Genomic DNA, 16,689 nt, shown 5'->3' with positions numbered 1-16,689 from the left:
GGATGCCCAAAGGTCAAGCTCTGTCCTCTAGGTTGGCCCATGAAGGCTATATTCCCATTCTTGGTCTAACCTGTAGCTAGAGTTTTCCTGCCTGGCCCACAGTCAGGACAAATCTCTGTCACCCGCCAGTCCCACAGCCTCTCAGACCCAACCAAGTAAACACAGAGACTTATATTGCTTACAAGCTGTATGGCCGTGGCAGGCTTCTTGCTAACTGTTCTTACAGCTTAAATTAATCCATTTCCATTAATCTATACCTTGCCACGTGGCTTGTGGCTTACCAGCATCTTCACATGCTGTTTGTCATCATGGCGGCTGGCAGTGTCTCTCTGACTCAGCCTTCCACTTCCCAGCTTTATTCTCCTCCTTGTCCCGCCTATACTTCCTGCCTAGCCACTGACCAATCAGTGTTTTATTTATTGACCAATCAGCAACACATTTGCCTTACAGAACATCCCACAGCACTAACCCCTGAGGGTTATTACGATCTTGGCTTAGGTTGGTCATCTGGGATGGAAGGGCCGTTAGCAGTCAGCAATGATGTATTCCAGAATGTGTTGACTCATGAAGACACCTCTAGGTACCTCATCATTCTCCTCCATAAGATAGGATAAATATGATGCCCACTGTGTGGAGAGTCCACAGCGGGACAGATGATATGATGCAAGCAGAGTCTCAGCTCAGCCTGGCACAGGTGATCTTTAGTGAGGGTTTCTTCTCCTTCCCCTGCTTTTCCTCCTCCTCCTCTTCTTCTTTCCCCTTCTCCTTCCCCTCCTCTCCCTCTTTCCGCTTTTTCTTCTCCTCTCCCTCCTCCTCTTTTTCCTTCTGTACCTCTTCTGTTTTTCTCTCTTCCTCCTCTCTTTAAACAAAAGTCATTCTCTCCTAGGATGCTACCTGTCCATGGCTCCTAGCTCTCTATAGGACATGATGTCCTTCTTGGGAGCCTTTTGATTGCACTTGGAGTTCAAAGTTGCTTTAGCTGAAGAAATGGTTCCTGGCTTACAGGATCCTCATCAGAATTGTTTGTCCAGTCCTCATGGGAGACAAAAATACAGCTGGCCTGGAGACTAGGGAGGCCAGCTTGAGTGGCCCTAGGTTTGTCCTCCAGGTCAACTCTCTTGTTTATCATCCTTTCTCTTAGTGGCCCTGCTTTCTCCTCAGAGTAGGAAATGTGGCCACTAATGACATTGGAACTATGGGTCCCATCTCTTTAGCCTTGAGAAAAAGGCAGTTTCCTGGGTCTCAGGGAAGAGTATAGGCCAGAATTTCAGGGTTAGACAGACTGGGTTAGGCTTTCTACAGAGGTGAGGTGGCTCTCACCATGAGATGGGTGTTGGTATACAGTGTCATGGTCACCTGCTTTATGTACCTTATTGAAATGATCTAGGAGTAACATATACTAAGCATAGTCAACCTTACTGTTCACCCATTCTCGATGTTTCAGGCCCTGTGGATGACCTCATTTAATTCCTGCCCAGTCAAGTGAGGTAGACTATGGTTATAGTCAGGGATGTCTGATTAGGGTGGAACTGGAAGCTTATGGAGGTTCAGGAAGTTACACATACATGGGATGTAGAAGTCATGTGACTTGCTGGTAAGGAAGCAGAGCTTGAGCTCCACCATGCATTCCAGCTGCCGGTGCTTGACTGCTGGGTCTCAGGAAGACCTTAGTGAGCACTTTGCATGTGCCCAGTGCTTCTTTTGACAGGAAGGATTTGGGGTAAAAGAGCCAGAGCTAAGTCCTTGAGTTTGTTGAACTTAGTGCTATCAAAGTCACCACTCCTTAATCTCACCTCTTGTCCTGGCATCAGCCCCTCACTTCCCAAGGTATCTTGGTATGAATGACCAACAATGCAGTCATTATTAATTCTAATGGTGATACTGTGAATAAGCCGGTAAACAAAGTCATTGAATATAGGATGGTAGACAGTAATTGTGCAAAGGAGAGAAAACTGTGGCCAAAAGGTATATTCTGGCTGAGTAAATTGGGGGAACAGTCTTGGCATTAGGAAGAAGGCTCCGTCCCCATATTTTAAAATTTTGTTCCTATTCTTAGACCAGTGAATGGTTTTGACTGTTTTTTTTTTTTTAAGTGCCCTATATCAAACCATTCAGAATGGGGAAGAACATGCAGTTGCTTTTTAGACCTTGGTTCCAAGGAGATTTTCCATTTAGCCCAAAACAGACAGTCCATGTGTTTGTAAGGGGAGGCACGCTCATTTTCTTAACTGCTTTATGAATAGGAAGTGGGGGGCACACCCCTGACCTGGTGCCATCTATCCTATGTTGCATATTGATCCCAGATGTGAGCCAGAAGGTGTAGTGTTTACCCCTCCAGCTGCAAAGTGAACGCACCTGGCATGAACAGATGGCACTGAACCAGACTCAATCTCCCAGTTAACAGGCAACACGGAGGTCACAAGATGGGCACACTGCAAAAGAAGATGCCCACTTTGGTTCTTGCTATCCCATCATCCTTGTGTCTGGGATAGCCATCTCTCACTTGGAAAGACCTCACTAAGCTCCTGCCTGTTCATTTCTTGGAAGAGAGATGCTGTGACTATACCTTGTCATACCTTCTCATCCTTTTGGGAATCAGAGATCTACAAACATGTCCAAAGCCATGGGCCCTCATTCTAGAAGAAGCCCATGTGCTTATCACCAAAACTTGCCTACCATTTCACAGAGTCATAGATCCTTTGCAGCCTACCTGTGGGTCCTTGGCATTCCACAGGCTGCATGTTAGGAGTTGTAAATGTATTGAGGGTTCTTCTCATAATTTGATAGAAAATAGTAATACATCCTTAGTTGTTGTAGTGCTGTGTGCTTTCTAAGAGACCATAGAGATGTTCATGTTGATATGGGTAAGTCCTGCTATGACCTGAGGTCATGTTGGTGGGGTGCATCTTTCATAAAGGAAATTTCGTGATATTCCCAGTCCAGTGAATTCAAGTATAGTCTTTTGCTCGCTGGCTGGCTTACCCTAGGCAAGCTGAATAACCTCTCTGAGCCTCCATTGCATCCTCATCAAAATGGAGATACTAATGAGACACATTCATGAAGATTTTTGAGCAACTTCTGTAGGAAGGCTTCTAATATGTTGTATTAGTCAGGGTTCTCCAGAGGAACAGAATACATCAAATGAATCTATATACTAATAATTTATAATCAAAATACTTGGGAGTTATTCTGGGAGCCACTACCGAGCAGAAACAAAAATCACAATGTCCTAGATCAGGCAAATATATATATATATATATGGGATTTATTAGAGTGGCTTACAGGCTGTGGTCCAGCTAGTCCAACAATGGCTGTCTACCAACAGAAAGTCCAAGAATCCACAAGGCTGGATGTCTCAGCTGGTCTTCAGTGTATGCTGGAATCCCAAAGTAGTCTCTAATGCTAGTGAAGGAAATAACTTGCCAGCAAGAGCAAAGACAAGCAAAGAGCTAGAGCTTCCTTCTTCCAAGTCTTTTATGCAGGCTGCCAGCAGAGGGTGTGGCCCAGATAAGAGGTGGACCTTCCCATCTCAAATAATCCTTAGTAAAGGTGGGTCTTCTCACGTCAAATGATAGAATTAAGAAAAATCCCTTACAGGTTTTCCTAGCCACTTGAGGTTTAGTCAATTCCAGAGGTAGTCAAGTTGACAACCAAGAATAGCCACTCGATGTGCTTTGCCTAGTAGTTGGTGATTGCTTGGTGAATGCTGGGTCTTGTATAATTTTCTTGGGATTATCCAAGACCATACAGCAGAATCACAGAGCAAGGCTAGATTCTAGATGACTCTGTATGTGGTGATGATTTGGTTCAGGGTTTTGGTTCTACCTTTGATTTGTAGACTGCTTGAGCAAGTCAGCACCATTAGTCTGGCCCATTTTGGAAGTCCTGTTCAGAGCCCTCTGCCAAGCAGTGGTGGAGAACCAGAAATGGAGGTAGGGTTTTTACACTAAGCTGTCATGAAGAATCCACTAGAGAATGCTCGGACATGAGTTTAAGTCAATAGAAAGTCTGTAGTATCTGACTGGAGATGATACTGGGTGTTTGGGAATCTCAGTCCCAAGCCTTTTTTACAGTGAACTTTGAAGCACAAAAACAACATCCTGGGTTGACTCGCTTCAGGTAGTAAGAACAGTTAGCTAGAAACAGAACTACAGAAGACAAAACAGAACTGCAAAGCAAGGTTAGTACATTTAGAGACTTTCCCAGAGCTATGGACTTTGATGGATTAGGTTTTTGTTTTTGTTTTGGCAGGTGGTACTGCCTACATGCTGAGTTTTATGGACTCAATGGTACTTCCATCATGGCGTCAGTTGTGCCAAGGTTTGGGAACCTATTACATAAACTAGTCTTCTTTCTGGTGGCCACCAGCCACGGACCATAATTTTGTCTGTCTTTTTTTCCCCCTTCTTTCTTAATCTCCTTAAAACACAGACTTGAACTTCATGCTTGTTAATTCTAGGAATATAGTTGTCACGCCTTCCTTTTGGACCTTGGAATTCTTTTTCAAACAGCTCAATTTCCCGTGGCAAATCACCCGTTAAAGCTGTGAAGAGACCAAGACAACAGCGATTGCACTAATAGCTTCTCGTGGGATAGTGAAATGAAAACGTCTTTGCATTACTCCAGGCAGAACTGTACACAGCGCGCCCCTTTGCACTGTGCAGAGAGATCACGGGAAGATCTCAAACGACCCTTTAAATATTTTTCTTTTGCTAAACAAGCACTTCCCGTGAAGGAGACAAAGGGGAATTGAGACGATCTTGGGTTAATCTTCTTAGGTGATGGGATTTCTTTTGGGTCACACTCCTCCTCCCCAAACTCCTCCTTGAACAGACAGTCAAACACATCTTTAATATCTTTGTCTTTGGTTGTTTGATTTCAAGCACAAGTACCCTGGGAGGCATCTCCCCTGGCCCACCAGGGAGCCTTTGCTTTCTTGCCTCTAAAAAGGAATGGCTTATTTATACAGTGACATGTGCAGGATAACAGCTCAGGAGAAAACGGGGTGTAGAGTGGCCCTGTGTAGGAAAGGAGGGGGGCTTTTATTTCAGCAAAGCTTTCTTGGTCAAGCTTATTTTAGTCCCCAGGGCCCACAAATCAGAATGACTTTGTACACGAATCCTGGTTTGATGCACGGAACCTAAAACTTCCTTCAAAGACTTCAAGTGCTTTGAGGTGTTCTTTCTGAACACTTTGAAAGGAGTGACTTCACTGTCGCACTAGGGATGCCAGGAGGCAACCCAGCCAGGTCCAGCTTCTCCCAGCCCTCCCCATCAGGACTGCGGCTCCACCCTGGATATCACACTCTGCAAATTCTCCTAACGACTTGACATGGAGTGTGGGTGTGCCCCTGATTCATAGGCTCACTCTAAAGCACTTGGGGGTTATTCTGGGAGCCACTAGCAAGCAGAAGCAAAATCATAATGTCCTGGATCAGGCAAATAGTTAGTTAAGCCGTGCCTTCCCTGAAGTCACTCAACAGGTTTGCCTGGAAAGAAATTCATCTGTGAGGGTGGTGGAGGCTGAGGTAGGGGGAGGTTGCTGCGCTGTCCCAAACCATAAACAGGACGAGCACACTCTCTGTAGCTGGTGTTTGTAAGTAAGGGTGCTGCCCATGTGGTGGAGGTCATTGCTCTGGCAGTCTCTATAAGCAGGGGCCCTTTGCTAAGCAAGTTTCGCTCAATTACTGCGAGCATAGGAGCTACCGCTGGACCAAGACAACATCGTGAACACTGCAATTAAGTTTGCCATCCATTATAGACCTTAAGAACACTGATGTTTCATCAAGTGTAGGGTATATATTTTTAAATGTATTTTTGCTTTATCTTGTACTATGCCTCACAGAAGCTGTGTATCCCAGAGGCCCAGGATTTACACTTCTCAGTGCAGTGCAACTCGGCAATATTCTCTGAGTCTGGGCTCCATTTCTTTCTCTCCTTTCTTGAGAAAGTCAAGGATTTGCTTCTCTTTCTGTCCCATCTTATTTTCATTTTGTTTTTTACTTCCTCTTCTGGTAAGTCTGTAAACTGAGAGGTATGTTATAAGACTTCCTAGTATACATCAGTTATTTATGTATTGTGTGTGTGTGTGTGTGTGTGTGTGTGTGTGTGTGTGTGTGTGTGCACGTGTGAGTGTGGGTACCTGAGGAGGCCAGAGGTGTCGATTCCTTCTGAAGCTGGTGTTGCAGGCAGTTATGAGTTCCTTGATAAAGGTACTAGGAATTAAACTCAGGTCCTCCGGAAGGACAATACACAGTCATAACTGCTAAGACTGAGGCTAAGATTGAGTGATCTCTCCAGCCCAAGCCCTATCATTTTATATTACGATGTCGACTAACCTTTCCATGGCTTGATGACTAAGACGATGTGTATCTAACAGATTCCAGAGGACTTGCAGAAGGGAGACTAAGCTTCCCCAGTGAGAATTCCTACCAAAAGGTGGCCACGAGGTTTGAGTGGGAGGTGCTGGCTCCCTGATATCTTCATATTAGCCATCAAGAGGTGTGACAATTGCCCTGTGCAGAACATTCCCAGGGCACACTGTTCTCACATGAGGCTTGGGGAGATGCTGAGGTACACAGTTGTCTTAGTTGGGGTTTCTATTGCTGTGATAAAACACCATGACCAAAAGCTACTTTGAGGGAAAGGGTTTACTTCTCTGTACAGCGTATAAGTTCATCATCAAGGGAAGTCAGGGGAGGGACTCAAGGCAGGAACCTGGAGGTAGTAACTGATGCAGAGGCCATGGAGGAGAGCTACTTCCTTGCTGGCTTAGCTTGTGCTTGACTTCTTATAGCCAGGACTACCAGCCCAGGAATGGCACTGCCCACAATGAACTGGGCCCTCCTACATCAATCATCATTCAAGAAAATGCACCCTAGACTTGCCCACAGACCAATCCTAAAGAGGCATTTTTTTTTTCTCAACTAAGATTCGTTCTTCCCAGATGACCCTAGCTTGTGTCAGGTTGGCATTAAAAATTAGCCAGTATTGCATGCATCATCCATGCCTCGTCCATCCATCCTGCGCTGGTCCCTGAGCTTTCCCTTGTTAAAGGAAAGGGTCTCCAGAACGGAGTGTGCCAGTAGCCTTTGAGCCTCACCTCTCCCTACTTGTTGCTAAGGTTATATGTTATGTGTATGTTTGGGTCTACATGCGAACAGGCAGGTGTGTAACGGTGTTCGTGGAATAAGAAAAGTATGTCTGAGCCCCTGGAGCTGGTGTTATGAGTAGTTGAAAGCTCTGGATCTCTGGAAGAGCAGCAAGGGCTCTTCATCAAAAGGCCATCTCATCACCCTCTGTCCCTGTTTTATTCCATCAACACTCCCCCCCCCCCCCCGTCTCCACCAAATTATAATTTTTCATCATACCTTATTTATTTATCTCTGTGTGTGCACATGAGGTCAAAGGATGGTTTTAGCGAGCTAGTTCGCTCCTTCCACCATGTGGGTCCCAGGGATCGAACTCACATGTCGGTCTCAGCAGGCACTTTCAGTGGCTGAGCCGGCTCACTGGTCCGCAGTCCCAACTTTAGTAGACAAACTCCTAGACCGCTACAGTGACTTAAGGGTAGTATTCTATACTTTGCCCACTGCATTCAGCATGCATTCCTATTATCAAGGAGAATATGCCAGCCTTTTCTAGCTTGATCTGAATATTAAAAAGAGGCTTCTTTGTGTACCTTTTGATTTGAGCTTTTCTGCTGGGCCATCACCTGCCCTGGAGCTGGAAAGAAGCTCTCTCCCGGGCCTGTCTACCCTCCCTCGGAAACCCTAGCTCGTTGCCACATTCTCCCTGACATTTCCTTCACCAAGTGCTATTCCAAACTGATGGTCACGGAGTCCTTCTCAATAGCAGGAAGACAAAGCACTCTGCATAGCGGATAAATTATAAGCAGGCACCACCTGCTCGCTTGATGGATTGTTAGAGCGAGTGAGTGAGTCATGGGTGTTATTTTTGGTCAGGAGAATTGTGTGAACTTTGCTCCTCTATTCCAAGCTCTTGAAAATGTACCACCCTCCCCCCCCCCACCTCTCTGCTTTAAGGTGTTTCTCGAGGAATTGGGCACCCTAGCAGAATAGTCATTTTGGGGTTTTTAGTTAGTGTTTCAGAGTTGAGAAGGTGGAAGGCTTGAATAGAGAAGGATTTTGTACTGACAACCCCACCTGATAAGTATAAAAGAAAATTATAGTCACTTGCTTTAAGGCAAGGATGCCCCTCCCTTATACTGCTACCCCTGAAGTCAGGTTCAAGGCTGGGGTAGATGTACTGTGAACTCACAGTCACAGAAGTATTGTGGTTCCAACGGACCACCACCATGGCATTGTGGGTGATGGCGGGATGCCAGGCTATTGTGGTTGCATTCTTTTCAGCTGGGCTATAGACTAAATAAGGTTTGATGACCATGGCTCTGGGTCTCTGAATGCCTTCCCTGTTGCAGCCCAAGCCGCTACCCCAGTGTTCTAGGGGGTCATGGGTGTTTATCCTGGGTTTCTGTCCTGCTCTATGTCCAAATGTCCAGGAGCACCAGGGTCAGCACTTATTAGAGTGAGGCCCTAGGCCTGGAGCCATGATGCATCCTAATTGTTCCCGGTTCATGACAAGATAGACAGGGAAATTGGGAGCAGGCTTTCAGAGGCATTTTAGAGCCGTCTTATGGGCATGGCTTTGAAACACAGGGTTTTCTTAAATTTATTTTCCTAATAATTCATGTTGGCTGCATCTCACAAAAGCACTCATTGATCAGGGATGGACTGAGGAATGCTACTCTCTTGCTGCATGAGATGAGTTGCTTTGGCTTTGCTAATTCAGTGGCAATGGTCCTTGAATCTCAGAGTCCCCCTCCCCACCAGGGGATCAAGCCATTGTTGATTGAAAAGGGAAGTCTGAGGGTGTGGCCATCTTGGTGCTTTGGTTTTCTTGTAAGTTTTTATTGCTGCTCATGGAAAGGTGCAGGCGGCCATGGCTCCTCCCCTGGACCGTCCTTCCTGCCTGGTACCTGTCCTTCCATCTGGGAGGATGCTTGCTGCTAGCTCCCTAAGAACCATGAGCTAGCTAACGTCAGGGAACTTTCTGAAGTTCAGTGGGAGCAAGGCACAGGAAAGGAACCAGGAAATGTCAATCAAGAACATCTTTTACCTTCACTACCTGGACCCAGCCTGTCCTGTGTCTTTGAACTGCTCCCTCTCCCCCTCCCCCAAAAGAACTATAAGATGTGAGGTGAGGAATGCCCCTTTCCTGCCTGGATCCTTGCCCTCAGGGTACCCACAAGACCTACCACCTCCTTTTCAATGCCACCTCCTCTGCACACTGTTTCCTGTACTTCATTTCCCCCAGAAGCTTAAGACCTGACCTAGTGAACCACTCTCCTTCTGTACTGCGTCATACAACATGTAATCAGCTACATGTGAGTTCACGAGAGTTTTGTCTGTTTTGGTCATTGCTGCATCCCTAGACCTAAGACAGTGCCCAGCACAAAGCAAATACCCAATAGTCATTTGTGTAAATAAATGAGTAAACAATGAACAATATAGGTACAGAATCATGAAGAACCAGCCGTGGCCAAAGAGGGACCTGCTGTATCCCCACAACTCTGTCTTCAGGGTATTGGAGTTACAGCCATGGGGGAGGGGCTTTAAGTAGCACCCCCTGGGAGTGTTTGCTGTGTACCTTTCAGGTCACCACAAGGAAAGTTCAGTGTTAGTTCCCTTCTGCAGATGGAGAAAAATCCCCCCCGCAGCTAGTGACCAAACTGGGAAGCCATTTTGATTCCCCACCGGGGAACTCCCCACAGTCAGTTGGGAGCAATGGTTCCTTGTTTCTCTGCCTACAAAAGGGAGTCTAACTTTCCTCACCCACCATCAACTTTCTACCTCATGAGAGCAGAATTCTGGGAAAGTGGGAAGCAAGATATTGCAAGCTATGAGCCATTCAAATATGGGGCTGAAGATTTAGATTGTACTATGGAATGCAGATTGTGTTAGGGAAAGGAGCCCCGAACCCAAGGGGCTGAGGATTTGTCCCAGGCAGGGCTGCATGCTAGGCACTGGTTTCAGTACTTGGTGCTTTTACTCCCGTTGCCAAGGCTGGAACCTCCAGCTCAGCGTCTCATCTCCCCTTTTAGCTGTGTTAGGAGAAAGGGGAGGAGAGAGAACCAAGTTCCTCGCCCTTCATGGAACTTACGCTTTAGCAGGGACAGGGAGTCAGGAAATAAACAGCGAGCAATAAACCATGAAGTAAATTATATGGTATGTTAGGGGATGGCACGCGCCTCAGACAAAAGGCACAGGAGCAAAGGGGAGGGTGGCCGTGTTAAATCCAATGGTCCAGGGGGGTCCTGTGGGGACTGGTGACCTCTATGCACAAGCCTGAAGGAGTTGACAGAGGGTTTGGGTACCAAGATGGAATCAGACCTGGCGTGGAGGAAGAAGGAGTGAGAATGGATGGAGGTCAGGTACCTAGGAGGAATGGACAGAAGGCAGTCCCAACCAGTGGGCTGTGGAGGCCCGATGGGAAGGGGAGTTAAAAGCGGGTGAAAATTTCATCTTTATATTCTTTCCCTTGCTGCCTCTTTCTCCCCATCATAATTATTCCCTGAAGTGTAGCATTGAAGGCCTTGGAGACGTGGCCACTAGAGGTGGGTTGTCCATCTATGCCTCTGGATTTGGTTTTCCTCAACTTCAGCATGCCGGAATCTGGGGACTTATCTCCGTGTGCACCCCTTTGAGTGACTGCTGTGAGGCACCAGCTTTCTCCTCCCTTCATCCTTTCATCCCGAGGCTTTAGACACACACACACACACACACACACACACACACACACACACACACACACACGCCCCGTGTGTCTGGCTGCCTTGCTCGGTGGTGGTCTTTGCCAAAGGCGGTGAGGACACGATCAGTCGGGTGAGAGTCAGAACAAGCTATGGCTTGTAAAATAAGGGCAGGTTTCTGCAGAACGGGGAGCAAGGGCAAGCTGAAGACTGAGTGGAGGGAAGCATGAAGCTGTGTAGGGGGTGTCAAGAGTTCAGGGGAGTCCCAAGAGGAGATGAGTGTGTGTCAGATGGTGCCAGCAGGGCTGCTCTGGGGAAAGGAATGGAGCTGGCTGGCTGGGTGAGCCCCCCCAACAGGGTCGGTACCCCAGGTCTAGAGAGAAGTTAGAGAAAGCTTGTGAGAGAGAAGCTTGTGGGGGTTGGGGTGGGGGCGTTCTGAAGACCACGGTGGAAAGCAGTAGCCTGGGCTCTTTGGCACCATGGGAACCACCATCAGGAAACAATGAGATGGGGGACAGTCCGGGAGACTAAGGAATCACAACTGGACCCCGATGTTGGAAACAGCTGCCTTTTAGAATGACAACCGAGGTTCTGGGCATTCAGCCTGGGGAGGTGGCATCGTGGGTAACACGCTTGCTGCAAAAGCATGGGGACTGAGTCTGATCACCAGCACACATGCAAAAGGTAGGCACAGCAGCACACAAGTGCAATCCCACTGATGGGGAGACAGAGACAAGGGGGGGTCCTTAGGGGTCACTGGCCAGATAGCCTATGGAATTGGTGGGCTCCAGGTTCAGTGAAAGACTGTCTCAAATACATAAGGTGGTGAGCAATTGAGGAAGACATTGGATGTCAACCTCTGTCCTCCACATGTGTGAATGCACATGTGTACACACATGCACATACAAACATACACACTAATTCTGGGCACTGAAGTAGCAAAGAAGAGCTCATTTAACAAGACACATCTGAAGGAGGAGACGAAATGATCTAAAAGGGACAATGAAGGCTTTTTTACATTCCCAGCCCTAATTGGAGGGCTGAACGCTATCAATTTGAAAGTGGACATTTTATTACCTCTGTGTGTGTGTGTGTGTGTGTGTGTGTGTGGAGGGGGTATATACACACAAGCATGTGCTTGTGAGGGTGCAGAGGCCAGAGGAGGACATCAGGGGTCCTGCGCTATCACTCTTCACCCTATTTCCTCCAGACAGGGTCTCTCACGGAGCTTTGAGCTAGGCTAGCAGCCAGAAAGCCCCAGACGTCTTCCTGTCTCCTCCCCGACAGCACCAGGGTTACATCTGTGCACACAGTCACACCTGACTTTTTATGTCGGGGTTGGGAATTTGAACTCAGGTCCTCATGCTTGCACAGCAAGCCCCGCCCCCCAAGACAGACATCTTAGTGACAAGCTCTTAGGGAAGTTTTGAAATATTCAAATACGACTGATTCCTCTGTAATCGGTCCATTTTTGTGAGCCATTCTGGAGACAGACCCCCCTAAATAATGGAGGCTTGCTGCCCACTTCACCACCACCCCACCCCACCCCCGTCCCCCGTCTCCTTGAGCTGTCACTGGGTGACGTCCATGCTTGCTGCTTTCACACACATTCACTCGCACTGGGCTCTGTGGGATCCGGCTGAGCTGGATGCCGGCATCCGTAAGCCAGGAAAACCCACATTTGTTCATACCTCCATCCTGACTGCTCTTGTGCTGTGTTCATATTTCCAGGCTAATCTTGCACAGCTGTTGAGAGACTCTCAGGACAGGAATAAACATCTGGGAGAAGAAATTAAAGAACTTCGGCAGAGGCTTGGCGAGGTCCAGGGTGACAATAAGGTACTGTGACTGTTGACAGGGAGAGGCTCGCTGAGTGAGCGTGCCCTGGAAGTTTCTGTGTACGTAGCACATCAGGAAACGCACTGTGGCATTGGTTGAAAAGACTGTTACAGATTTTTATATTTGCAATAACGAAAATTCACAGTTTAGCGTTTGCCTTTATCGCGGCCCCTTTGTGTGTGCACACGTGCGTGCGCATGTGTGTGTTTCTGAGCTGCCCTAAAATACTGTTCCAACCCATTCTAGAACTTTCATTATATTCAGCTTAGTGGTAGACAACATGTGGTTGAAGGCGAAAATAAAACCAAATGCGATACTTCCTCCCTTCTATACAAATAATGGATTTGTGGCTCCGATGATTTGAATTTTAAGTAGTCATTCTACTAATGATGTTCACATCACCAATTTACTTTATTGCTAAATTTGGCAATTTGTATGGAACATTGCTCAAAATCCACTGCTCGGCATTAATCAAACTCCCCTGTTGGCAACGTTAATTATAAAATATGAACTCATAAACTCCAAACTAAATGTGTGCACTCGCTCACTCCCAGCTGAAGCGACCAACAAAAGTACAATTGAAAAAGAGAAGAAAAACTATCCAAGTTAAATCCTGTTCCCCCAAATAATTTTCTGCTTTGCCCGGCATGGACAGATTTATTTTCAGCCCTTCGCCAGAGGCGGTGTTTACAACAGAAAGGGCGTTGGATTTCGACTCGGAAATGCTATATTGTGTCTCTGTGTGTTCAGGGGTGCTTTCTTGGGGAGATGTTTTCTAGATGTTATCAAATTCCTTGACAAATGAAGATAGTTTTCTCTTCTGTGGGGAGTTGTTAGTAATCAGAAAGCACCATTTTAAAAGATGTTCACTTTAAAAAAAAAAAAACATGTTTAGTACCCTTTGGGAGACAGTCGCCTAGAGGGGACTCTTCCACAAGAAAAGATCAGAAAGGCCAGTGCTGACTGCTAGGTGGGAAGCCCGGATGGTTTGGATATGGTGTCGCCCCACCCCACCCCTGTATGTGCACTGGAAATTTGGCATAGGATAAAAATAACTTGAGGAAGCGTCATAGAGGAAGGTATGGTAGCAGGAACAGGAAGTGGAAGCAGGAAGAGATGGCTAAGTTTTCTCCTCTTAGTTAGTTCCGATTCCAGCCGGTAGGCACCCATAACCCATGCTTAGAGTGAGTCTTCCCACTTCATTTAAACGAACCCAGGAAGTTCCTCACAGCCGTGCTGGGTCATTTGTTTCTGTGGTGATTTAAGTCACGTCTAGCTGTCAATCACGACTACCCACCAGTCTCCAGTCACAGGTCTGAAAGGAGCTAGGACCTTCAGAAGTGGGGTCTAGTAGGTTGGGTCATGAGTGCGCTCACATGGGGACAACTTACTGACTGTTTACTGGAGCAAATTGGGTTTCCAGTTGCATACAAGAGTCAGTGTCATAGGAGCAGCTGACCCTTCTCTGCTCCCTCACTTCCTCCCTGTCCTGCTGACACCTTCTGTATCCACCATACTGCAGCCATGAGGACTAGGAGTCCTCTAAAGACGTGAGCCAAGAAAACTTCTTTATAACGTACCCAGCCATCGGGGTTTTGTTATTGTAATGGAAGATGAGGTTGGAGAAATGACTCAGCAGTTAAGAGTACTTGTGGCTGGCGTTTGGAAACCAGAGTTAAGATTTTGGCATCTGTTTAATGAGCCAGATGTCCTGAATGTGTCTGTCACTCCAGTTCTGAGTTGGGGCAGAGACAGGAGGTTCTCTGGGCTTGATGGCTCCCAGCCTAGTGAAGAAAACTAGAGCCCCAGGTTCAGGAAGAGATCGTATGTCAAAAGGAATCCATGGAGCATGACAGAGAATATCCAAGGCCCTCTTTTATTCTCTGAGAGCAGTGCACATCGACATTTTATTTCAGCTCACAGTTCCAGGACATATAGTGTTATATTAAATGAAGTAAATATATAAATAAAAATATTTTTAAATGCACTAAGTCTTCATTTATCTATTTTTGAGACAGGATTTCACCTAGAGTTCAGGCTGACCTGGAACTCGTATGTAGATTATACTAACCTTGGCCTCACAGAGATCCACCTGCCTCTGCTGGGATTAAAGGGGCATACTTCCACTGTTCCCCATCTACCTACTATAAAATAGATAAATAAATAAACCTCTGTAGTTAACATAAATTTGAAAAATTAGGCTCTGTTATTCCTACTTGTGAAATAGGGGTGAGGAAGAGTGCCCAGAAAAAGGTTCTCATTAGCACCCCAGAGGCTCAGCAGGCTCCTATGTGGCAGATGCATTGTATAGGTCAGAGATCAAAGGTCAGCTCTGGCAGTTCCTTTCTGCAGCAGTAACAAGAGAGCACGGTCTTTCTAATGAAATGTGCAGTCGTTTTCTTTAAGCTCATAAAAATACAAAGCAGATTTTGGAGGCACCATAAACCCACTGAAACAGTTTGAAAGTGTGATTATTTCTGATTCATGCTTTTTTGTTAGTGTATTATTTCCCTGTTTCCTCTTGTTATTCTGAGCTACCCCTGATTTTAACTTTTCTAATTTCCTTTCTGCTTTGCCAGTTGGTTACATCTTGATCTTTTGCCTCCCCACCCCCCCAACCCCCTGCGTGTGTGTTTGTGTGTGTGTGTGTGTGTGTGTGTGTGTGTGTGTGTGTGTGTGCATGTGCAGAGGTTGCTCTCCGAAATCTTTCTCCATAGCTCTTCACCTTGTCCTTTGAGGCAGGGTCTCTCAATCAAACCCAGAGTTTCCTGATGTGTCTGATCTCGCTAGCTCACTTGCTCTAGGGATGGCCCGTCTCCACATTTTTAACATGGAATCATAGGGAAGCCACTACACTCTCCTGGCATTTTTGTGGCTTTGGAGTCCTCCTGCTTGTACAGCAAGGACTTCGACCACTGAGCCATTTCCCCCGCCTTCTTTTGCCTTTTAAGCATAAGAAATTTGAGGAAGTATTGATGGCAGTTGATATTTCAAGGGAAGCAAAGGTGGCTGTGGTGTGTGCGTGCGTGCATGCGTGTGTGCGTGTGAGCGAGCAAGCACGCCCAAGCCTGGGCTTCTTCCCCCTAGTTGTTGTCTGAATGCTGTAATTTGCACATATGTCAGCTTGTATCCAAAGTTTTGGATTTAGTGACTCATTTGTGGCCTATGGAGTAATCTGTCTGCTGAAAGGTACCCGGAGGCTGTTATCTTGTTCAGCAAACCCCTGCTCAGTATCTGGTTCCTCCTCTCAAAAAAAACAAGGACATGGCAGCAAGCCCCAGAGTCACCCCTCTGTTCTTTCCATCTGCAGTTTCGAGGCTCATGGCCACCCACCTCCAGGTCTTGATAAGATTGCTCATGCCACAGTGGTACTAGACTTCTTGAAACTAAAGGCCCTGTTCAAAGGTAGCTGGGGCTGTGTGATAGAGAGAGAATTGGTTAAGCCTTTGAGGTCTTCGTGTGTGTGTGTGTGTGTGTGTGTGTGTGTGTGTGTGTTGTGGTGGTGGTGGTTTTGATGGTTGTTTATTTGTGTTGTTTTGATCCATGATGCCATGTGGGGCTCCCACTCTTGTTTCATCTTCCAGATGCAGACCACGTCCTTGTCACAGTGTGCCAGGCATCCGTGGTCTGTCCACTGTGGGTTTCTCCAGCCACAATCTGGCTGATACCATCTTCTTCATGCAGATTTCAGCCGATCTGCCATGCTGCCTTGTGTGGTAGGATCTTTGCATCTATTATGTACTCTGGGGCCTTCTCCTCGACTCCCCTTCCCATCCACTCCCTTTCCAGTCAGATCGTGGATTAAATGTCATCTTAGCCAGCTCTCAGGTGTCAGTCCTACATGTCCTCACTGCTTGGCTCTGCTTCTCCAACTGACACTTGTGTGGCCCTGTAGCCCCATCCCCCCGGGGCGGGGATGCTCTGAAGATGAGTGCTGGACCCATGCTTCAGTCTAGGACCCTTCTTAGTAAACCTCCCGGGAAGGGGCGGAATGCATTGCCAGGGTGAGCAGTGCTGTGGAGGGATACAGGGAACCAAAGGAAGGGCAAAGGGACTGGCATGGTGACTCATGAGTAATCT

At 46.9% G+C, this 16,689-nt stretch overlaps 1 protein-coding gene across 4 annotated transcripts in view; it reads left to right on the top strand.

The window, feature by feature from the left end:
• Ccdc149 (coiled-coil domain containing 149) overlaps positions 1-16,689 on the top strand; it is a 95,807-nt gene that overhangs the window by 37,817 nt on the left and 41,301 nt on the right. For 3 of the 4 annotated variants that reach the window (XM_052734925.1, XM_052734923.1, XM_052734922.1), the window contains exon 4: positions 12,502-12,609. The exons of the other annotated variant lie outside the window; for it this stretch is intronic. In XM_052734925.1, coding sequence (XP_052590885.1) covers positions 12,502-12,609 — 108 coding nt within the window. The remainder of the gene's footprint in view (positions 1-12,501; positions 12,610-16,689) is intronic. 4 annotated transcript variants of the gene reach the window in all.

This window comes from Peromyscus californicus, unplaced genomic scaffold (assembly GCF_007827085.1).
Source record: "Peromyscus californicus insignis strain IS unplaced genomic scaffold, ASM782708v3 Scaffold_13__1_contigs__length_99412109, whole genome shotgun sequence".
Taxonomy (NCBI): Eukaryota; Metazoa; Chordata; class Mammalia; order Rodentia; family Cricetidae; genus Peromyscus; species Peromyscus californicus.
Note: the sequence above shows the minus strand (reverse complement) of the source record. Positions and strands in the feature narration are given on the sequence as shown.